Below are 22,630 nucleotides of genomic sequence, written 5' to 3'. Positions count from 1 at the left end.
CGACAGATGTCTAACGATCTTCCTATCTCTCTACCGCATCTAATCACGGCGAACAGCGTGAATGAACCGGCAATTCGGTCGAAGGCTGCTTTTACCTTTCTCTCCTCTCGGTGTTAGACAGCAAAAACAAGTCGATAAAAGGACCGGTCGCAAGTTCAAGGCAATTCACCGGCATTCCCTAAAGTGCCATATTTTTAGGATGCTGGAAAGGTTCATGTTATGCAGGATCAATCCCAGAATTCTTCGATGGAGTCCTCCTCCCAAAACGCATCGACAGGTTTTCTTTTATATTGTCATCCGTTACTGTACGACTTATCAAAGTAAAAATAAAATACATATTTCTTGAAGATGATCGTCGATGGAAAAGAGAGATCTGACGTGTACTGTTCTTCTCTCTGGATACTTTCCACGTTATTGAATCTAGTAATGGAAGGATTCCCAGCATCATTGAAGACAAGGTACTCGCGTAGAATAAATAAGGGACGAGTACAGCATACGTAAATTTAAGAGTACTGTCATAACATTGAGTATATGCTCCAGATACTGGTGAACCGATACGAGATTTCCATTTGTAGCGTTAAATATCTAAATGACAAGATAACGTATTCATAGAGTTCATAGATCACTATTCAAGTGAATAATCAATTCTATCACTATCAAATTGTCTGGTTGAGCAATATTCAACGACCATGCAGTTATCTTAAATTAGAAAGTGAAGATGAATTATGATTCTTAAATGCTTAATTACCCGCGATCTGTTATGTTTCTTATAATCAGAGGATGCAGAGTGCAGAATCGCGAGTCGTTGCCACGGGACGAGGCGTCGTGTATCGTTTTGCCTGAGGAGAATCGGTGTACGTACACGATCGTGTTCTTCGTGGTCAAGGACGTTGGCGACAGGGTCGGGAGCGTAGGGTGCGGGAGCCGAGGGGTCCCTGTCCGACGGAGTAGGTATATATGGAGGTCCCCGCACGTTCGGAATACCAGATTCATGCAAGTTAGCCCTCCCCGCGAAGCGGGTGGCGAGGTTTGAAAAATTCATTGGCAAAGAGTTCGTCCGGAGGGGTCCGGTCGCTTCTCGATCAACATCCATCGGTCAGTGCAGTAGAATCGGTTGACATTCACGTTACGGATCAGCCAACTGTCGGAATCTGGAGGTACCGGCGACGTACACCCTTCTTGTCACTTGTTCGCGCCAAGGTTCGTTCGATTCGTTATTATTTCTTTATCAAGTGATAAATGTAATTTAAAAAGCTAGCCTTTAAGTAATTATAAACATAGTAAATGTACCAGTTTCTACTCACTGTCTTTTATTCTATCATTTTCTATATCATCATTTAGTCTATATCTACTCATTTTTTAAATCCTTTTTTAACGCCACGATTTGGCAAAATTAGATAACGAATACCCATCGGCACGGAAGGTGTCAAAAAGAATCTCGCTATCAATAGTATCGATATTTGAAACGGCATCGGAAGAATGATAGACTCGCTGGCAAACGTTGTCCACTGGATTCCGGTCACTTCCACCTACGAGCGTCGCATTTTTAATCGTTAAGCAACGTCGCATCGCGAGGAAGATTCAAGTATCAGCGACGACGTGACGAGTGTCTTTGTCCTCGAGTGAATCACTGCGGTCTTCGCATAAATTTTCATTTCGCGGTTCACATTGTTATACGATGCCACACGATTCGTCAGATGTCCTCAGTAAAAGAATCCGTGACTAAACATCTCTTAAATTAAATCGCTCAATGTTTCAATATTGCATTATTTTTAATGAAACAAAGAAAATGTTTCATCAATTCTTTTAAATCCCTTATCACGCGTTTTATAAAATAGAAAATTGCTACAGAGAAGCAGACGGCGAAGGAATACTCGTTTTCCTGGTATGTCTCGGCTGGTCGTCTTTATGATTGGTGAGAAGCAATTACTACAGTGGCTGGGGAGTCTTGTAACGCGAATCTCCTACTGCATATATTCTTCTTTTTCGGTGTCGGTGCACGCGTGTCTCGAGTGCAGGACAGGTTTCCCGGGAACAGACGCGCATACACGCGCATTCGCGAACACGTTTGGGTTTATCGTCCTGGCAAATATGATTCCACTGGGAGAGAACGATGTCGGGTGTTTTTGTTTAACATCCAATAATTCACGGGTCGTTGATTAACACACTCGTCGAGTTTAATCGATTCTGGTTGCTAATCACCCTCGACCAAATGAGATGTTCTTATAAATTATGTTGGAAAAAATTGACATTGGTTTTATCAGAGTCAGACATTGATTAAAACTTGAAACTGATTATTGGTCCGAAGTCTTGAATGATTCAACTGATGCAGATTTTATGCATTCCACAATTCAATATCAAATATCTTTATATAAAAATCCGTAGGTTTATTAATCCGTTCAATCCGTTTCCAGCGATGATTCCTTGGCTCCTTCTGGCTCTAGCAGCCTCAGCTGCCGCGGGGCCACCCAATAGGATAATAACGATCACTGACACGATACTGCCACCTTTGTTGGATCCTGATCAGAGGGAAGCCGATGTGGAGATCATCGACGTGCCCGCGTTTCAACGCGGCGCAGTCGAAGGTCCGCCAAATGATAACTCTTTCGACGCGAGTTTCGTTACCCACGCGGAATACGGATCCGAAAGATTTCCATTGCGAGACGCGGTCGAAGCGTTGCCCTATTATCAGCTCGATCCTCTGATCACCAATCAACCTTTGAGGGAACCTATAAGGTACGCAATTATTGCATCGCGTGGTGATCGATCATTCATATTCATTGCAATTGTAAAGAAAATCAGCCTTGTACTTACGTTGTTCATGACTGATGCATCGACCATTGTTCACCAAACTGGGTTTTTCAAACTGATACCATAAGAATCCACAATCTTATTAATTAATCATATTAAATTCAGTGGTCGAGTGCCTTTGAGGGACGCCGTGGAACATCGGGAGGCGCCGTTCTTTTCTAACAGCGTCGAGCACGAGTCCATTTGGATAGAACCATTGGCACCGCCGACTCTCACCAGAACGCAACAAATCGTCGATCCGAAAGTTGTCTGCTATTTGGACTCCAGTTCCGTCCACAGAGCGGAACCGTTCTCCTTGTTTCCTCAATCTGTACCAGACCATCGGTGCAGTCATTTAATATATTCTGCCGCTACTTTGGGTACGCATCGCTCGTCTCGGAGATTTCAGATCCATAGAAAAAGGCTGAATAATGAATACTTTTCAGATCCGGATGAGTTGGTCGTCGTTTCAAAGGACCGCGAATACGACGAAATAAAAGGTAACGCGAGACAGAATCTATTAGACTGCAGGCTTTTATGTTAAGCAAAACATTCCTTTCATCATTTAATCGTATGCAGTTCTGTATTCAATTTCTGCAGGAATTAATATAATCCGCAGTCTATTTGTTATCGACTAGATCATTTAAATAGATGAAATCGCGAGTCCCGTTAATTTATGCCGTCAATTCGAACAGGCGGATATAAAGCAGTAACGGGACACCGGGCGAGGGACCCGGCCTTGCAAGTGCTCGTTTCGATCTCCGCTCCAAATAGAGGAAAGCTGTTTTCTGAGTTGACTAAAAATCAGTGTGCAGCCCATTGCGAGAGATTCGCCGAGTCCCTGTTGAACTTCCTCGAGGCGCACGACTTGGACGGCGTGGAAATCAATTGGGAAACCTCATCGGAACGTTCGAACGATTTGAAACTCTTGTTGAAAACGATTCGGAAGGCGTTCGGTGAACGTGAATACATTCTGGCTGTCGCTCAGAGACCCGATGATCCGGTTGATCAGGAGATTACTTCCATAGCTGATTTAGTCATCCTAAGAGCGTGGAGAGACAGTCCCGCGTTCAGGAGGGAGAAATTGGCTCTTCATCCGGCTCCTTTCAAGTACGTCGTTCGCGTGACGAATAAATGGCTCGAACGGGTGCCCAGGGAGCACAGGTCGAAAATTATCCTTGGCATACCCGTCTTCGGACAAGGGTACACTTTGAAATTTGGAAACTTCACCGGCGCTGGGTCACCCATCGTCGACCCGGCGATCGATCACAACTACGATGAGCAGAAAAACGGGAGGATGTCCTATTATCAGGTAAATATAATTTGTCACACGATGGCTAAAATAGACTTGTTAACTTTTATTCATTGTTTTAGATTTGCGAGAAGCTGGAAGATGGATTATGGGCTTCTAGGAGAGACGAGGAAGGACCGTATATAAAACGCGGAGACCAGTGGGTCGGCTACGAGGATCCATTGTCGGTGAAAATCAAGACAGCCTACGTTAGGTCCATCGGCCTCGGCGGTGTTTCCTTGTGGTCCATAGATCTTGACGATTTTCAAGTAATCCTTACTTCTCTTATAAATATTCTCGTGTATTCCAAAACTCGAATGTATATTCGTTCTCAGGGCATTTGTGGAAATCCTTGGCCAATGTTGAATGCCGCCACCGAATCTATTGGTTTTTACGATGAGGCACAGCTTGAGAAGTGTTCTACGGATGGACTTAGTAAGGATCCGGAGAACTGCTCAGGGTTCTACAGCTGCCATAATGGTACAGTCCGAATTAGAAAAGTTGACGCTTTCTCTAATTCGCATCTATTAATTCGAGTCGTTTAATTTTCAAATAGAAAAGCGTTATCGCGGCCAGTGCGGAGTGGGAAAGTTCTTCGACCCGGTTAAAAACCGGTGCGTGAAAGCTAGCCGGGATGTATGCAAACCGGGACAGTTCCAACAGATTCAGGAACATTCTCATTTCGGTGAGATCAGGGAGACACAGGAGCAACAGCATTTACAATTCTCCAACGAGAAGGGAGTACGCGTGGTCTGTTACATCACGTCCTGGTCCGTATATCGGAAAGGCGACGGTTTATTCGTCCCAGAACGGTTGGACTCTCGACTGTGCACCGACATAATTTACGCGTTCGCTGGATTAAATCCAGACACGCTACTTATTCAACCTTTCGATCCATGGGTCGACATCGAACACAGTACGCGACTTTTATCACATTTCAGATAGAATATTCTATATACATTCTTTATACCTTCTGCAGATTTTTCTATACTATTTTTATTATACCTTCATAGAAGTTTAACGATCGAATGAATGAATGAATGAATGTTTCTAGACTTGTACGAGCGTATAACGATGAAGGGATCGAGGGTGTTGCTGGCAATCGGAGGTTGGACCGATAGCACCGGCGACAAGTACTCCCGGCTGGTGAGCAGCGGTGCCGCTCGCCGCAAATTCGTAGCTTCCGCGATCAACTTCCTGAAGAAGCACAACTTTGACGGCCTGTCCTTCGAGTGGAATTACCCGAAATGTTGGCAGAGCGATTGCCGGAAGGGTCCGGACTCCGATAAGCCGAACTTTACCAAACTGATTCAGGAGTTGAGGAAGGAGTTCGACCAGCAGCAACCGAAGCTCACCCTGGCTGTGACGATGTCAGGGTACAAAGAAGTGATCGACAGAGCTTACGAGGTCCGAGATATCTCACAACTAGCTGATTTCGTCACGGTGATGACTTACGATTATCACGGTGCTTGGGAGTCGAAAACTGGACATTTGTCGCCTCTCTTCGGGAATACTGCTGATAGCAATCCGTACTACAACGTAGTAAGTTTGCAAACAGACGGTACTTCTTGCATTGTGTAAATGAAAACGGAATAGAAATTCATGTAGAAAATACTTTTAGAATTCTACGATGGAATATCTAGTTAATCTTGGCGCTGAGAAATCGAAGCTCCTGGTGGGCATTCCTATGTACGGGCAAGCTTATCGACTGTCCACCGAGGATCTATCAAACATTGGCGATCCAGCAACGGGGCCTGGAACTCCTGGAGAATTTACGAGACAGCCAGGCATGCTGGCTTATTACGAAATATGCGACAGAATCCAAAACAAGGGTTGGAAGATCGGATCAGGTAAGCATTGACGATAAACGGAACGTCAGGTTTCGAACGATTTTATATGTTTGCGATTATTCTAGGGCCGAGTGCTTATCAGAAGGATCAGTGGGTTGGCTACGACGATCGAGAGAGCGTTTACGCGAAGGGACAATACATTTTGCAGAACGGTTTCGGAGGCGCTACGCTGTGGACCGTGGATTTAGACGATTTCACTAACCGCTGCTGCTTGGAATCCTTCCCTCTTCTGAAGAGCATAAACCGCGCTCTAGGTGAGCGAATCATTTATAGAGAATAAAATGTTTATGATATCGGTTTAAGAAGTTTCGTCGTTTAATCATTGAAAAATGTTATCGCAGGTCGTTTAAGGAGTAAGCCATCCGAAGGGTGCCAAAGACCACCCGAGCCGGTTACACCGCAACCACCTACCCTGACGACCCATCGTGATGCCATAGACGAAACTCTTCGACCGACTACACCGATGTCGACCACGAAAACGACCACGTGGCCGTCGTGGACAGAGAAACCGAGCACAACTACCCAACGAACGACGAGGACCACTTGGCCGACTTGGACGTGGAAACCGAGCGATAAACCGGCATCCACAACCCAAAGTATTTCTTCATCATCGACCGTGTCTTCAACGACCAAGTATTACACTTTAAAGCGTGTACTGTAAACTGGCTTCTTAACATCGATCTACATTAGTTTTTTTAATTAAAAAATTCGTAGACCACCGGTGGTGCAGTCGACGACGGAAGCAATAGAAGTGTCGGAGAATCCAGCGGATTCCTCGAAGCCTGGAACATCGTGCATGACCGGGGAATACACTTCGGATCCTGATAACTGCAATAATTACTTTAGATGCGTTCTCGGCGAATTGCAACGTGAGCAATGCGCGCTAGGACTGCATTGGGACGCGAGACGAAATATCTGCGACTGGCCAGCTGCGGCGAAATGTCAAGTGGGAACCAGTAAGATCGTCTATTCTTGACACCCGTTCATTCATTAAACAGAATCTTCTTTGATCAGCGCAGCGAAACATAAGTTTAGATATCGTTGTATTAGAAGACTACAATATTCTGCGTAACAGTCTTAGGAACTGTCGTTAACAGGCTCATCGGCCTATAGGAAACCTGTTTATACTCATCAGTGAGCATCTCCTTCGCTCCTGCGCGCTTATTTCCAGCGATTTTGTAATCACTCGATCGCGACACTCAGCTTGTGTCAGTCTATCTCTTTAAAATATGAAGCTATTGTATTTAATTTATGCAATTTTCATCTCGATTTGCATGGGCCTCGTCTCGTTGCAAGCTTACAAAGTTTCCCGATTTGCCATAAGTACATACAACATAAAACTGATTTAAAATACAAATCGTAACATTTATTTTTTAAGCAGTTTCGGTAACTGAAAAGCCGTCGTCGACCACTGAGAAGAGTACCACAACTACGACGACAACGGCAAGACCGACTACGGTGTCAACGACTACGAAAGCTACTACCCAGAAGCCGATAACTACGGAGAGTCCAGATGAAGAGACAGAGAAAAATTGCGTTCACGGGCAGTATTACTCGTACCCGAATTCGTGTACGAGCTTCAGGATTTGCGTGAACGGGAACTTAGTCTCACAGCAATGCGGGCCGGGATTGAACTGGAACAAGGAAAAAAATATGTGCGATTGGGCGTTCAAGAATCCTTGCATCGAGAAACCGAAGAAAACGGCTTCGTTGGTCGCGGCTGGTGCCAAGTCTACCGTAAGTTAATAATACAAGTATTCCTTCAAATGTTTGCAATAAATGTTGATTTATGGTCAGCGGCGAGTGACGAAGGTAAAAGACTAATAATTTCTTGCAGCCATGCACGCCTGAGAGCTACTCCAGCGTACCGGGGGATTGCGAAAGTTTCAAGGCTTGTCTGTGGGGTCGGTACGAGGTGTTCCGTTGCGCTCCAGGATTGCACTTCAACGAGAGGACGAGGATATGCGACTGGCCGTCTCGAGCTAACTGCCAGGACAATTCTGTGCCAACGGACAATCAAGAATCGAGCACTCCTGGCAACGAACTGCCCAGCGTACCAACCATTTCGACTGAGAAAGCGTGGGAAGCCAGCACCACTGAGCCAACCACCAGTTTACCCTCGGCCGTCATAGATCCTGAGAAGGTCTCACCATTGTCCGGACATTACAAGGTAGAATTTCCATATTAATCATTTTTAGGATTCTATTTATGAAACGATTGAATATACGTAATCATGTAATAATGTTCCTTCCCTGTTAGATTGTCTGTTACTTCACGAATTGGGCCTGGTACCGAAGAGGAGTCGGTCGTTACGTTCCGGAAAATATCGACCACACGCTGTGCACGCATATCGTCTACGGATTTGCCGTCTTGGATTATTCAGATCTGATCATAAAAGCTCACGATTCCTGGGCTGATTACGACAATCGTAAGAAATCGCTTATTATAAGATCGCACTGACGAGTATCCGGTGTTAATATAAACGATCTCTGATAGATTTCTATGAACGGGTGGTTGCGTATAAAAAGCGGGGATTGAAAGTGTCTCTTGCTTTGGGAGGCTGGAACGACTCTGCTGGCGACAAGTACAGTCGATTGGTGAATAATCCTGCCGCCAGGAAGAAATTCATCCAGCAAGCTATTCAGTTCTTGGAGAAATACGATTTCGATGGATTGGACCTCGACTGGGAGTACCCCGTCTGTTGGCAGGTACGCGTAGATTAATTTATCTTTTCTAAAGACAATCAATTCTCATCTTTTCTTATTTTATAATCGAACTTCAGGTTGACTGTAAGAAAGGACCAGCCTCGGATAAGCAGGGATTCGCGGATCTGCTGAGAGAACTGAGCAGCGAGCTGAAACCCAGAGGACTGTTACTCAGTTCTGCAGTCTCGCCGAGCAAACAGGTGATAGATCATGGGTACGACGTTCCAGCACTCGCTAAATATCTCGACTGGATCGCGGTGATGACTTACGACTTTCACGGGCAATGGGACAAGAAAACGGGCCACGTAGCGCCGCTCTATTACCACCCGGACGACGATTACTATTATTTCAACGCGAACTATTCCATTAATTATTGGATAGCAAAAGGTGCCCCTCGACGGAACATCGTTATGGGTAATTATTTCGTTAATCAAACATTTTTCACTGATCCTGTGAAGCGTTATTTGAAATAATATTTTGATTACAGGAATGCCGTTGTACGGGCAATCGTTCAGTATAAACGATCAGAGCGCAGGCACGGGGTTGAACGTTCCAGCAAGTGCTGGACAAGCGGGAGAATTTACTCGAGCTGCAGGATTCTTATCCTATTACGAGATCTGTAGTAGGATACGAAACCGCGGGTGGAACGTTGTACAAGATCCGGAACGTCGAATGGGTCCTTATGCGTACAAAGGCAACCAGTGGGTCAGCTTCGACGACGCGGACATGATTCGTAAGAAAGCCGAGTACATTAGAGAGATGGGTCTGGGTGGCGGAATGGTTTGGGCATTGGATCTCGATGATTTTCGAGGAAAGTGCGGCGAGGGACAGCATCCCTTGATGCATACACTTCAGGAAGTACTGGCTCCACCCCCGAACAAAGAGGAAGAACGTGAGTTTTTATTATCGCTAGCTATAGATTCCCGAGATGAACCATTAATGGTCTAATTTCTAACAAATTCAATTGTGAATTATAATAAAATGAATCGAGCTTGATTTTATTTGCAGCTGAGAAACCAGCAATTACTGAGAACGATTTAGATCAAGGTCCGATGCCGCCTTCGGTAGCATCTTCTACGGCTAGGACGCCGATACCGACGTCGACTTCGAGGGATCAAGCGCAACCTGAGGATAAATTCAAAGTAATATGCTACTTTACGAATTGGGCTTGGTACCGTCAAAACGGAGGGAAGTTCCTACCGGAAGATGTGGACACAGACTTGTGTACCCACGTTCTATACGGTTTCGCGGTTCTAGATGGATCGCAGTTGACCATCAAGTCGCACGATCCTTGGGCGGATATAGATAACAGTAAGGGATTCGACGTTTGATTTCGTGTGATTTTTCTTGGCACTCCATGTCACAGTTTAATTTTAATTTTTAGAATTCTACGAGAGAGTGGCAGCGTTGAAGAAGAAGGGAGTGAAAGTGTTGATGGCTATCGGAGGCTGGAACGATTCGGCAGGCGACAAGTACAGTCGTTTAGTGAATTCACCGTCAGCCAGGAAGAGATTCATCGAGAACGTGATTCAGTTCATCGAGAAATACGAATTCGAAGGGCTGGATCTGGATTGGGAATATCCCGTATGCTGGCAGGTGAGACACGCTACGATTTATTTCTACGTTATTATAAGACAGATTCTAACGATTAAATTGTAGGTGGATTGTAACAAAGGTCCAGAGTCCGACAAAGAAGGATTCGCGAGTTTGGCGAGGGAACTGAGCGAAGAATTTAAACCGAGAGGTTTATTGTTGTCGGCTGCAGTTTCACCGAGCAAACGCGTCATCGATGCCGGATACGATGTGCCAGCTTTGGCGAAATACTTGGACTGGATATCAGTGATGACCTACGATTATCATGGCCAGTGGGACAAGAAAACTGGACACGTCGCTCCTCTCTATTCGTTGCCTAACGACTGGGAGCCGACCTTCAACGCTGTGAGTGTTTCGTACTGAAACTGACTCTTCAATTCAAATTTCTATTATAATGTTTCTTTTACAGAATTTCTCTATTCATTATTGGATGGAGAAGGGTGCCCCGGCAGATAAACTAGTAATGGGAGCACCATTGTACGGTCAATCGTTCACTTTGGCCGAGAGAAGTCACAGAGGATTAAACGCCCCGACTTACGGCGGTGGCGAAGCCGGGGAGGCAACGAGAGCTCGCGGTTTCTTATCCTATTACGAGGTAACTATATCTATCAGCTCGCTTTCAGTATTTTCTCATGATTTACTGTATTATATCTCCAACTATTATAGATTTGCGAAAGAACCCTGAAGGGTGGTTGGACCGTCGTACAAGACAAACAACGGCGGATCGGTCCGTACGCGTATAAAGGCGATCAATGGGTCAGCTTCGATGATGCCAGGCAAATCAAACTGAAGGCAGAATTGATAAAGGACCTCGGGTTGGCCGGTGGCATGATCTGGGCGCTCGACTTGGATGATTTCAAGAATAGATGCAACTGCGAACCCAGTCCGCTTTTAAGAACCATGAACAGAGTTCTAAGGGATTATCCTAAAGGCCCGCTGTGCCCCGTAACAAATGGTATATGATTTACACATTGATTAATTAATTCAATTGAATAAATAACAATTAAATGATATTTAAAAAACAGAATTTACGACTATCGATGCTGGAGAATCTAGTACAGAATCTACGACCACTGAACGACCAAGTTGGGAACCAGTAACTTCTCCTAGACCTACGTATTTACCCCCGGTATCAACGACCGTAGATCCGGACACCGACGATACAATTGAGATAGAAGCTGGACCACCGATAGTAGACGGTTCGCCTCAGGACTGTGGCAATCGTTTGTTCGTCCCGCATAAGAAAGATTGCTCCAAGTACTTTTTATGTAACTTCGGAATGCTCACCGAGCATTCCTGCCCCCCCGGCCTTTACTGGAACGAGAACCGATGCGACTGGCCGGAAAACACTAAATGCAGGGCAGCTCAACGCCAAGTGAGTGCCACGATCCTTTTATAATTACAATCTTGTAATATTTTATCAAAGAGAGTTATGAATACATAATATTGTAAATAAAGTCGAACGAGCTACTGCCGCTGATCTCAAACCCGGAAACGGACAACAAGAAGGTGATCTGTTATTTGACGAAGTGGGCACAGAGGCGACCGGGTGCAGGACAATTCCAACCGGAGGATATCATCACGGACCTCTGCACCCATGTCGTCTACGGTTTTGCCACGTTGGATCCGTTACGATGGACGATACAAAATCTTCAAGGCGTCAGACAGAAAAGATCACTTGATGCATTGATGGATATTAAGAGAAGAACCGGACTGAAGGTTCTGCTTGCTTTGGGAGGCTGGGAGGAATCCAAAGACGAAAAGTATAGCAGATTGGCACATGACCCGGTGGAACGACGAAGATTCGCAAGCCATGCTTCCCGTTACCTTCAGAATCACGGGTTTGACGGTCTAGATTTGGTCTGGGAGTATCCAGTGTGCTGGCAGGTATGTAGGAATATTTTACAATATCCTATACTAATCTTTTTATTATACACGTAATAAGTGACCAAGTAGGAATACACATACACAAATACAATGAAATGATTTATCGCTATGCTACAGATGGATTGCAATCTTGGGCCATCGACCGATAAAGAAGCCTACACAGCATTGTTAGAAGAACTGAGTGCAGCCTTCAAACCCAAAGGTCTATTGCTTTCCGCTGCGGTATCAGCTAGCAAACAAGTGATCGACGTAGCTTACGATATCCCAGCGTTATCGAGATACCTGGACTGGCTCGGTGTAATGAGTTATGACTATCATACGTATTTGGACGGTAAGACTGGTCACGTCGCGCCGCTTTATCGCCAACCGGGAGAGCAGGATGAATACTTGAACGCGAACTTCTCGATAACGTACTGGTTGGAGCAAGGTGTACCATCGAACAAGCTTATAATGGGTGTGCCGACGTATGGGCAAAGCTTCACGTTACGGGGAAAGCCGGAAGAAAGCCTCGGCGCGGATGTGTCTGGGCCTGGACACCCAGGAAACTTCACTAGATCCGCTGGCATGCTTGCGTTTTATGAGGTACGATAAAAAATGTGTACACATGGATTAAAAGCGATAAGCGTTAAGCGTAAATAAACGTGTTAACGTTATCTATGGAAAAGTTGAACAGAAATTCGATTAATCTTTACTTGCGAAATTCAAGAGGAATTTGTTTTTCTCAGATATGCGATAACGTGATAAATAAAGGTTGGTCCGCGATCAAGGACCCAGAGAATCTACGTGCTAACAAAGGTGATCAATGGGTCAGCTATGAAGATGTATCCAGTATAAAGCGAAAGGTAATTGACGTCTACTGTTTACAGCGACGTAATATAATGATAACTTTGAGCTCTTATCACCGAGACGTATGTTTTATCACAGGCGGAATTCGTGAGGCATTTAAATCTCGCCGGAGCGATGGTTTGGTCACTGGATCTAGACGATTTCAATCAGCAGTGCGGCTGCGGCAAGTATCCCTTGACTACGGCGCTGGGTCAAGGAATCAGAGGAGTACAGGATCTCAGAAAGGATTGTACCTGAGGTACACGTGTCTCAGGAAAACGCGCGGATGTTTTATGTCGTCGCGTTCCTCTTTTACAAATGTCGACGAAACATATATGACGTAAATTCGTATTAAACGATACGTTTCGGAAAGGAACTGTGTAAACGATAGTAAACAAACATTTTCCACTATCGCGTTACATTTTCCAGCTAATACGTACGTTCTAGTTACTACAAATCATTCGATGAATTGAGAAATAGATAAGTGACACAAGAGTTCAAGTTTACGTTTCAGGAAAAATTGGACAAAAGTGTAGTAGATAAGGAATATAGATAATAAGCATACATGGAATGGAAAATATGTTCACAAACACTGCGATTAGCAAAATATGTACTCTTCCGGGTGACGTGCATCAGATTTGTCCGCGTGTGAAAGATATTAACGTGGAATCAACGTCACGTCCCCCGAGAAGACGATCTATTAAAATGCATTGCATACATAAATGCACCCATTAAACATCTGTATATGTTACCAGTATACATTCTAAATATACGCCGTATCATTAAAGTGAATTATGCTTGTGACTCACTTACCCTAGAAGATAAGACAGAAGAAATTACTAACGAGATCGGCGCCAGGGATGATTCCATTAATTAAGTTCCTTTGACTTACATCCATCGGGATCGCAGAATTCTTCAGGCGTTAATCCAGTTTTTCACGATAATTGAAGAACTACTCGTCGAACACGAACCGAAATGATTTCACACGTTTTTTCATAAGATCGGACGGTTAAAATTAATTACAGGAGCAAATAAAAAATGCGTAAGTAACGCTTGCCCCGTTTCAAGGCGATGGAATTGGTGGGAGCCAGCAGGAGGCAGCTTGAACTTCTGAAATCGTTTGCGCTAAGTAATTGAACCAGTCCCTCTTGAGCAGCGTTACAAACTAGACGACCGACCGTGCGCTCTGGGACTCAAGCCAATAAAAGGGAAACGTTTCAAAATAAGGGAACACACAGTAAGTTAATCAAACTTATTGTTAGCTACCCGAATTAGCAGTAATTCATGCGATATGAAATCACATTTTCTAATAAAATGAGAATCTAAAAACTATCGAGACAGAAAGTAAAACTGAAAAGCACAGATATGGAAAACAGACTGACCCGAGCTGACCTTTATCACGTGACGTTAATTTCCATTGATGCGCGATTAATTTAAGAAGTATGTAGGCCAAAAACTTCAATTAACGAACGAACTTTTAACTGACACGATCATCGTACGATCGGTGACCGTTGAAAACTCGTCGAATCCAATCGACTAGTCGACCGTTCGATTTTTCAAAATGGATCGATAAAATTCGACGAGCGTCAGTTACATACGTCACGACAGAGACAGAACGACAACGACGCTCTTAAAAAGCTCGAACGGGAACGCAAATTGCATACATTGTCAGTAGTGAGATCGTGCAAGTGTTAAAAGTGAACGAGGCAACAATGAAATTTAATTCCGAACGGTCAAGCACCTATAACTTACAGACTTAAATCATACTGACAAGTTACAATTATCTTACTTTAAGCATTATTTCTCCTTAGATCATCGTACATGCGCTGCGATTCGGAAACTGGAGACATGCTCGATTACAAAGGTACGTAAAAACTGAACAAGATGTCCATTAAATCATTTGACATTACAGTTACCGTGAATTATCGTTTCATTCGTACGATATCAATCTTTTCGTAGCTCCTAAATTGAATGATTAACATTCAATTGACTGGAGGAGCATTGCAAATGTCTAATGTTTGTCCGATGCGTCGCGTGATAAACGCATACTTAATTAATTTATTCCAGGCGAGTTTAACGACGAGACATTTAAGGCATAATGTCTTATTGACCTAAAATTCTATCCGACGCATTAAAGACAACGAGTCGAAACAGAAAAATCATTCTATTGATTTCTTATTGTCCATCTTTTATAATTCTTCTTTTTATGATCTTTTGTTAACATTTTTACTACTTTACAAACATTTAGATTGCTTACACGTGCACTTAGATTAGTCAACGCTTCGTAATCACGTTTTCGCACTCCCAGTGTTTCATTCCCGATAATGCCTACACGTGAGTACATATCAACTACTACCAATTTAATGTTTTTATTACAGCGATCGTTTTCTTTGTCGTATAATGCAATAAGATAAAAATTATAGACGAACACATCTCTTCATTTAGTTATACTTGTAGAAAACAATTAATGAAATCGATCGAAGTTAATTAATTTTAATATTTTTATAAAACTGATTAAAGGAAATCAATCTTATCTCGTCTTTTAAAGTATTGTTTTCCTGTGGAAATTTTCCGTTGTTTACCTTACTTTATTTAAATTTCTCGTAAATGCATAAATATACTCGCTGTGTACAGCCATCAAATGTAAATTCCGCGCACGTTCTCCAAGTTTCCGTTTGTACGAATATTTGTAATAACCACTGACACATTCATCGACGATATATATTCAATTCAAGGTTCTAACCAGTTCTATCTTGCGATATACCATCCCAGGAAGTTGATAAAACCCATGATGAAACCTAAAAAAACCACGCCTCATAGATATACGCCTCAACATAGCCATGCTGGGAATAAAAAGTCATCACTGCAGGGGTCTGGTTTTCGTGTAGTGCAATCAACAGTCGGCTGGTGATCTATAGATCATCGCAAGTCATTCATTAAAGTTCAATGCGTACACGTGATTCACAAAGCCCCTTGTATACTACAAATTGCGCATTCGTTCGGAACGTCGCGATGCTCTTCAAAGAAACATTTATTCGATTAACCCGAGCGCAGACTTAGTTACATTCGTTGCACCAGTGGCACGCGTTTAATTCGAGCCTATTTATAGTGGATATTTCGGTCGTTCACATTGTTATTGGCCTGTATAGGCAATTGTTCTCGTCTGCAATTGCACCGGAGAAAAACGAAACTTCGACCAGTGTAAAAGAACGAAAACAACGCGTTTCCATTTCACAAGCGGTGGCTCGTTTCTACTTTCTAGTGTTCTTATTTACCGTCCTGACGTTGTGTCAGTGACACGTGCTGCAGAGAGCATGGAGTTAGGTAATATCTAAACTAAAGCTTCTTTAATCATTCTGAATAGTTACTCTCTTATTTTAACTCTGTTTCATTTTCATGCTCACTACGATGCATTGATCTCATTACTTAGATTCATAAAAAATGACCATATTGTTCTTTGTTCTTTTCGTAAGGTAACAATATAAGGCCTTGTTTTGTTTAAGCATGATTGTTAATCGTAATTGCAGATAGTGATGCTGCCGTTCTTACGGATTCCGAACGTCCACGACAACCTAATTCGGAGAACCGCGATGAAAGATCGGTACGTATGCAATTCGGGTACACACTGTTTCTTTCATTTCGCATCTTTCGACGAATGTCGAACTGCTCTCACTTAGATAGCTCAGTAATAATCTGATCTTAATATAAAACAATTCACAAGTAACAAGGGTAAGATTTTTTATTGTAATTTATCACAGGCATTCGTGTCTGTATGCCCTGTGTTTAAACACATGATTTAATGTGTAAAAACTAACTGGATGTCAATTTATCATCATGTTGTTCTCTTTTCTTTCTCAATGCAGCTCTTAAGATGATATCTCTTTAATGTAAGTTTGATAAGCGTTCCGATGGTGTTCAAGTTCATATAAACATGATAGACGTTACATAAAAATGAGAAAGATAAAAGAATAAGTCATAAGCAATAGAAAAATGACTGCATAATCTTGATTACTTATACTCAATGGATCGCCGGTATAATGTCATTCATTTATAAAACGTAGCACTGTGAAGTGTTTGTTATTTGAGGGATTATTTTTTGGGTGTGTGCACACATTTAACTGAGAAACTAAGGATGAACCTAACTCCATGTCATAAAAAAAAGGTTCTTGTAACGAATGTTTGATTGTCTACATAGTTTCCAGGTTTACCAGTGATGTGTGGTTTTATTCAGTTTAATTCCATCATTCCATCCAGGCTTTTCCGTTATATCACTGATTGGTCTCCCAGGGTGCGACACACTATTGCTTATGATGCTTAACTTGTTTCAGTGGTATGGTTTTCTGGTTTTACATACGTATATATATAAAACTTTTATTTCCTTTTTTGTGAAGAGAGGGATCGGTGAGAAACTCACCAACTGATTTGCCTTACTTAATTACATTGTACCATTACATGTCCCATAGCACACATTAAGGTGTCTTAACATGTACTGGCAACGCATCACTTTCCTCATGAATACGTCTTGTATATGTTCTGTAACAATGTTTATGTAACTTTATTAAAATTCCATTACTTCGTTAAGTTCCATTTGATCCATTCTGATAACGAAATGTGGCACAATTACAGATGACATATTAAGAATTGGTAGAGATTAAATCGTCACCACTCCACCTCTTATCATTCTTTTAAGCGTAACTTACAAATGAACGTATTGCTTTTATGTTTTCCAATAAAACTGAACACACAGGAACTGCTTGATTGTTCAATTTTGTTTTACATAAAAAGATCAGCTTCACGTTGCAAGTTAAATGTCGAAGAATGTGTAACGTTTATTGTTACCTAAAACATTCTGCAAATATATATTTTCCAAACTTTTCTTAGGCACCCGGAGGATGGACCCTAACGTTAGTCTTAGCAGGCGTTACTTGCTGCCTAGGATCAGCTGTACCGGCGGGATTCAATGGAGGAGTATTAAATAATGCGGCTGATGTTAGTATATTATTGCGAAACTATCGTTTCACAAGAATTCTTGCAATTCTAATCTGTTTGCATCGATCATAGCTGATAGGAGGATTTTGCAATGAGAGCGTGAAAGAGAGATACGGAGTGGAGGTTTCTGAAAATGGGTTGAAAATAATCTGGTCTACCGTCGTCTCGATTTTCCTCATCGGCGGTGCAGTTGGCTCGTTTCTTGCCAGTTGGGTATCAGATAGATACGGGAGGAAAGGAGGACTATGTGCTGGAAATATGTTTGGGATTATAGGAGCTGGAATGCTCTTCTTAGTACGAAAATTAAACTCGATTGAACTATTGTTAGCGGGCCGATTACTTTCTGGTAAGTTTCAGAGAGCTAACATCATTCGTTTAACATATCGAATTTTATACTATGCAACATTTTTCGTTCAGGTTTTTCCGGAGGTATCGCAACGTGTATAGTACCAATGTACATGGCAGAAATTGCACCGTTGAGACTCAGAGGCGCGGTCGGTGTCTTATGCCAATTGGGAATTACAAGTGGAGTGTTTCTAGGGCAAATTGCTGGACTGAACACCGTCCTAGGCACTGAAAACTCTTGGGATTTCATGCTCGCAGCATTCGCACCATTATGCATGTGCGCCTTAGTTCTTACGAGCACCGTTTTGCCCGAGAGTCCGAAATATTTGTTCATAATCAGGGATCAGAAACAAAAAGCTTTGGACGGTTAGTAGATAATTGGCGATGATTGTTAGGTTTGCAGTAGTGGTTAAAATCATTTTTACGTTCTTCAGAACTCAGTAGGATACGCAATATGGACGTGATGCTCTTGCAAGTGGAGATCTCCAGCTTGGAACAAGAAGCAGAAATGAAGACAACAGCCGAGCCTTGGACTATCAAACGCATTTTGAAAGATCCGGCTCTTCAGCTCCCCTTATTCTTAGTTTGCACGATACAGTTCGGACAGCAAATGAGCGGTATAAATTTTGTCTTTTACTATTCGAACCCCATATTCCTTGACGCCGGGCTTGGCAACACCGGGGCACAGTATGCGACTCTCGCAACCGGCGCAGTGAACATGGCCATGGCTCTTGTTTCGGTACCAGTGATGTCATCTTTCAATAGAAGAGGCGTTCTACTCTCCAGTATTTACTTATGCTTCGGATGTTTGATAATTTTATGCATTGCCTTAAAACTATCTGTACGTATATTACGCATTTCACTCATGTGATCGTTCGACAACCGTGATCAAGGATTCATAAGATATCTGTATCCTTCCAGTATCTCTCATCGTCCGTGTCAATAATCTGCACAGTGACTATACTAGCTTATGTGATATTTTATGGAATCGGTCTCGGGCCAATACCATATTTTATTGGATCCGAGTTGTTCGATGTCGGCCCCAGGCCGGCAGCTATGGCGCTTGGTAGCGTTTTCAATTGGGGTGGAAATTTCCTAGTAGGCATGTTGTTTCCGACAGTGGAACATTTAATGGGACCTTACGCCTTTTTAATATTCGTCGTTGCCCTGTTCTTTCTGGAGCTAGTCGTAAGGTACGTAGCGAGAAGCGAAGTGACAGACACAGGCACGTGAAATACGATATTTAATATGAAAACGTTTATCGCTTTAGGATATATTTACCGGAGACCAGAGGAAAAGATACGATGGATGTGACGACGTCGATAAGTCAAGGATTCAAATCTAGACCAAACTGTTCCCGAGCCTATGCGAACGCGGCCTAAAACTGAGGACCAAAGATCTCGCAATTTGCTACTTTTTTATGATTAGGTAAATTTTCATTTTCAATACAGGCCTTGTATAAAGATTTAATTAAGGAATTATTTAAGTATAGGACTTTTATACGACTTGAAAGTTAGAAATTAAGTTAATGGTCCGGTTCAAGTTTAAACACTTGTTAATTTGAATTACATCACGGGAATATTTTCAGATTTTAGAAAGATTAATTACGTACTGTGAAAAGCTTATGCTTTCTGAAGAAAACGTTCAGTCTATATATGTGTTTAACGCGTTGTTTTAATTCATGACGTCGGGGCATTTTTTCATCATCGAGTTTCGTACGAACTAATATCATGGTTTTTCATATTCGACTGTTCGCGAATTGAGAAACGTATCACTGCCCTTGTAAGAAATTAATTTATTCTTTCGTACTATATTATAAGCCTAAAAGTGATAAAATCTTTTCTTCCTGCACATCCCATCAACTCCGTTTATTTTGTACTGTATTGTACAATTCATCTAACTTTTCATAGAATGTTAAACACAATACAGTATGCGGTGCTATTCTCATCCACGTAGGGAAAATCCCTTTGTAAAAACCGGTCAGTCCTTCTGTCCGGAATATTTTAATCAACGCGTCTAAAAGCCCGTTGTACAATGTACCTTTTCCGGCCGCGTCCGTTCCTGCATTTGTGAACGTTCACAATCAGTTTGGCTAAATTCAGAATCGAATGAATCAGATCATGCTTACGTTGATTATACAGCCTCGTGGCCAGAACGTCGAACGGTTGCATGGTGAACGCCACGCAACTTCCGCCCATCGCGGAAGCCAAAAATGTCAGTAATATAGGTTGATTCGTGCATATCTTTAAGGAAGGAGAGATACGATTAATTTGTTACATTATTTGCAATGCTCGTTTCAACACTTACTTCTAACGAGCGTAACCAATCTGAAGCTATACCGAAGGTAGTCAACTGTGTCGCGGATCCGACGAAAAGCCGCGGTATGTTAGCGTACCATCCGCGATACAAAGCGACTACACCACCTTCCTTCCATAAAGACTTGAATGCGTACCAGGTACCAGAATAATTGTGCTGATGGCCAACAGCTATAGACTGCGCCGACTGTGCTTGCAGTTGCGTTTTTACCTATCGTCACATAGAGTTGACGGTCACTTGCTCATTCTATAAACTTGCTCAGTCTATAAACTCATTCTATACACGACGGTATACAAAACAGCAAGTAGGATTTACCATGTAAAAGGGACTGGCTAAAACAGCTCCAATGCAACCGGCTGTACCGGTCACCGCGATAGTCTTCAGGATATCGGTATCTCCTTTGACGTTAGTAATAAGCTCGTACTTCTTCGCTGTATTGTAGACACCCAAACGTATTCCATTGAGCACCAGTTGAAAGTACAGGGCCGGTACGATGCCGGCTTGCAACGAGAGTACTCCCTCATGCTTGGCAATTAAGTAGGCCGCGTGGAGGGTGTTTTTATATATCTTTTTGTACGAGTGCTTCGCTTCGAGCTCACCTTGTAATTGTAAGCGAACTTTCACCACGTCAATCGGATTTGTGAAAAATCCAGCTCCCACAGCTGCCAATCCGCCGATAGCAAATTCGATACCAGGACTAACGAAGAGAAGAAATGGAGAAACATGTAATGATCGTGGATCGTTAAATCGAAGTTTCCCTAAGTTTCTTTTTTTGACGAAAATTATCTCATCGGTATTTTAGAATGCGATTTATAACTGCGTGCGAAGAGACAGATGATGCAATTTGTCATTTCGCGAGATATCTAGCGTGGAATTAATTTATGTATTCGAAATTATGCAAAGTATATCGTTTAAACACCGTGCTGAGATATATAATCGTACTTTAGTATCGGGTATGTGTGCACGCAATCAATCAATGCATTCACTTGAAATAAACAATGGTAAAGAAACTGGAGCAACTACATCTCGGAACAATATAGCTAAACACTATTCTGTGTCTATGCGTAATATTCATTCCGCGTAGTTATAACAATTATCAGTTACACTAAAGCAAGCGGAATATAAAAATGATTAGCACTAAAAGTCTTACCAGAGTTAAAATAAGTTACGGGCTAAACAAACAATAAAACATGGACTAGTGAAACGGAAAACTGATTAGCTCAATCCAGTATATAAATCATCACTGACCCGTTGAACATATTTATAACTAGGATATAAAATAACGAGTATCAAACATTATAAATCAGGTAACATTGAACGATTGAAGTATCAGAGATATTACTTGTAGATAACCGAATGTGTACTCGCGACTAAATATGTTTAGCGTAACGTGCAAGTCATAATTGACCGGCCGGTTGAAGACACTGCGATCATTGTTGCGTAACCAGCGTGTGCGTTGGGTATACGTATTGCACGATATCATACTTAGAATACGGACAGGGATTACGATCCGTTTAGAGAAACGCGTGATCAAGTATTAAAACGCTTACGGTTTGCTGGCACTTGCGCTCGGCGCTGTGGTCATTTCTCGTGTTCAAGAATAAATATCCGTCCGCGGAAACTGATTTAAATTCAGCTACTCGAGTATCTCATGGATTCGTCGACGTACTGATGATTTCTGTTAACATTACCCAATTTATAATCTCCCAAACGTAAATTTCTATTTGATGGCAAAGTAGGAAGGGATCTGATATCTCCCTGATCAACAGAAATTACTCCACATATGTTAAAACAATAAACTTATGAACGAAATTCGGCTACCACTTTTGCTGCGATTTCAAGAGACTTTCAAGAGTTTAGTCTCACAGGAATATAATTAGTATTATATTATTGCCGAAGTTTGTAGTTTATAGGCCTTTCGATTTACTTTGGGCTCTCGTTCGAAGATTCCTGCGCATGTGCCGCGTATATATCATAATTACGATCTTAAGGATGTATTGGCTATATAGTCAATACCAAAAGTTTATGTACCTTAGAAA

The 22,630-nt window shown here is 42.4% G+C and overlaps 3 protein-coding genes across 9 annotated transcripts in view; 2 read left to right on the top strand and 1 right to left on the bottom strand.

Moving 5' to 3' along the window:
* The first annotated feature begins 1,210 nt into the window (after positions 1-1,210).
* Positions 1,211-13,733, top strand: LOC108624308 (putative chitinase 10). 2 transcript variants are annotated; one of them, XM_026813002.1, is made up of 28 exons: positions 1,211-2,736; positions 2,917-3,170; positions 3,237-3,290; positions 3,486-4,102; positions 4,165-4,350; positions 4,417-4,561; positions 4,638-4,997; positions 5,136-5,623; positions 5,703-5,931; positions 5,997-6,185; positions 6,273-6,564; positions 6,646-6,887; positions 7,310-7,668; positions 7,769-8,101; positions 8,191-8,359; positions 8,428-8,639; positions 8,714-9,050; positions 9,124-9,528; positions 9,645-9,947; positions 10,021-10,232; positions 10,296-10,574; positions 10,639-10,824; positions 10,896-11,184; positions 11,255-11,604; positions 11,688-12,116; positions 12,234-12,698; positions 12,842-12,958; positions 13,041-13,733. In XM_026813002.1, exons 1-28 carry the CDS (start codon positions 2,315-2,317, stop codon positions 13,197-13,199), a joined length of 8,082 nt encoding a protein of 2,693 aa, XP_026668803.1. In that variant the 5' UTR covers positions 1,211-2,314; the 3' UTR covers positions 13,200-13,733. The 2 variants fall into 2 exon arrangements, with proteins under 2 accessions (XP_026668803.1, XP_026668802.1); XM_026813001.1 differs by having other exon boundaries at positions 2,917-3,290; positions 4,165-4,561.
* Positions 13,734-14,070: 337 nt separating this feature from the next.
* LOC108624309 (solute carrier family 2, facilitated glucose transporter member 1) lies at positions 14,071-20,111 on the top strand. Of its 4 annotated transcripts, XM_018023512.2 has the most exons (10): positions 14,654-14,673; positions 14,753-14,805; positions 16,469-16,542; positions 17,823-17,930; positions 18,003-18,276; positions 18,348-18,641; positions 18,710-19,116; positions 19,197-19,468; positions 19,546-19,703; positions 19,864-20,111. In XM_018023512.2, exons 1-9 carry the CDS (start codon positions 14,654-14,656, stop codon positions 19,655-19,657), a joined length of 1,614 nt encoding a protein of 537 aa, XP_017879001.1. In that variant the 3' UTR covers positions 19,658-19,703; positions 19,864-20,111. The 4 variants fall into 4 exon arrangements, with proteins under 4 accessions (XP_017879002.1, XP_017879001.1, XP_026668807.1 ...); XM_018023513.2 differs by lacking the exon at positions 14,654-14,673 and adding an exon at positions 14,071-14,178 and having other exon boundaries at positions 19,546-20,088; XM_026813006.1 differs by lacking the exons at positions 14,654-14,673; positions 14,753-14,805 and adding an exon at positions 15,216-15,275 and having other exon boundaries at positions 19,546-20,094.
* A 17-nt stretch (positions 20,112-20,128) lies between these two features.
* The window catches only part of LOC108624310 (solute carrier family 25 member 35), a 2,984-nt gene continuing 482 nt past the window's right edge, over positions 20,129-22,630 (bottom strand). The window contains exons 2-6 of one of the 3 annotated variants that reach the window (XM_018023515.2): positions 22,142-22,269; positions 20,907-21,288; positions 20,583-20,801; positions 20,404-20,518; positions 20,129-20,336 (exon numbers count right to left, since the gene is read on the bottom strand). In XM_018023515.2, coding sequence (XP_017879004.1) covers positions 20,134-20,336; positions 20,404-20,518; positions 20,583-20,801; positions 20,907-21,288; positions 22,142-22,176 — 954 coding nt within the window. In that variant the 5' untranslated portion in view covers positions 22,177-22,269 and the 3' untranslated portion in view covers positions 20,129-20,133. Of the gene's footprint in view, positions 20,337-20,403; positions 20,519-20,582; positions 20,802-20,906; positions 21,289-21,839; positions 22,598-22,630 lie in introns of those variants that run through there. The other 2 variants (XM_018023516.2, XM_026813008.1) reach the window with 2 other exon arrangements.

This window comes from Ceratina calcarata, unplaced genomic scaffold (assembly GCF_001652005.2).
Source record: "Ceratina calcarata isolate Rehan_Ccalc_2016 unplaced genomic scaffold, ASM165200v1 scaffold305.2, whole genome shotgun sequence".
NCBI lineage: Eukaryota > Metazoa > Arthropoda > Insecta > Hymenoptera > Apidae > Ceratina > Ceratina calcarata.
This window is presented reverse-complemented; position numbering and strand designations above follow the sequence as displayed.

Bases quoted from the DNA above. Each gene is read 5' to 3' on its own strand.
- LOC108624308 (XM_026813001.1), top strand. From the start codon at position 2,315: ATGATTCAACTGATGCAGATTTTATGCATTCCACAATTCAATATCAAA. The intron at 8,640-8,713 runs GTACGCGTAGAT...ATCGAACTTCAG, and splicing joins AGTACCCCGTCTGTTGGCAG to GTTGACTGTAAGAAAGGACC. The intron at 11,605-11,687 runs GTGAGTGCCACG...TTGTAAATAAAG, and splicing joins GCAGGGCAGCTCAACGCCAA to TCGAACGAGCTACTGCCGCT.
- LOC108624309 (XM_018023512.2), top strand. From the start codon at position 14,654: ATGAAATTTAATTCCGAACG. The intron at 14,674-14,752 runs GTCAAGCACCTA...ATTTCTCCTTAG, and splicing joins ATGAAATTTAATTCCGAACG to ATCATCGTACATGCGCTGCG. The intron at 14,806-16,468 runs GTACGTAAAAAC...TCGTAATTGCAG, and splicing joins AGACATGCTCGATTACAAAG to ATAGTGATGCTGCCGTTCTT.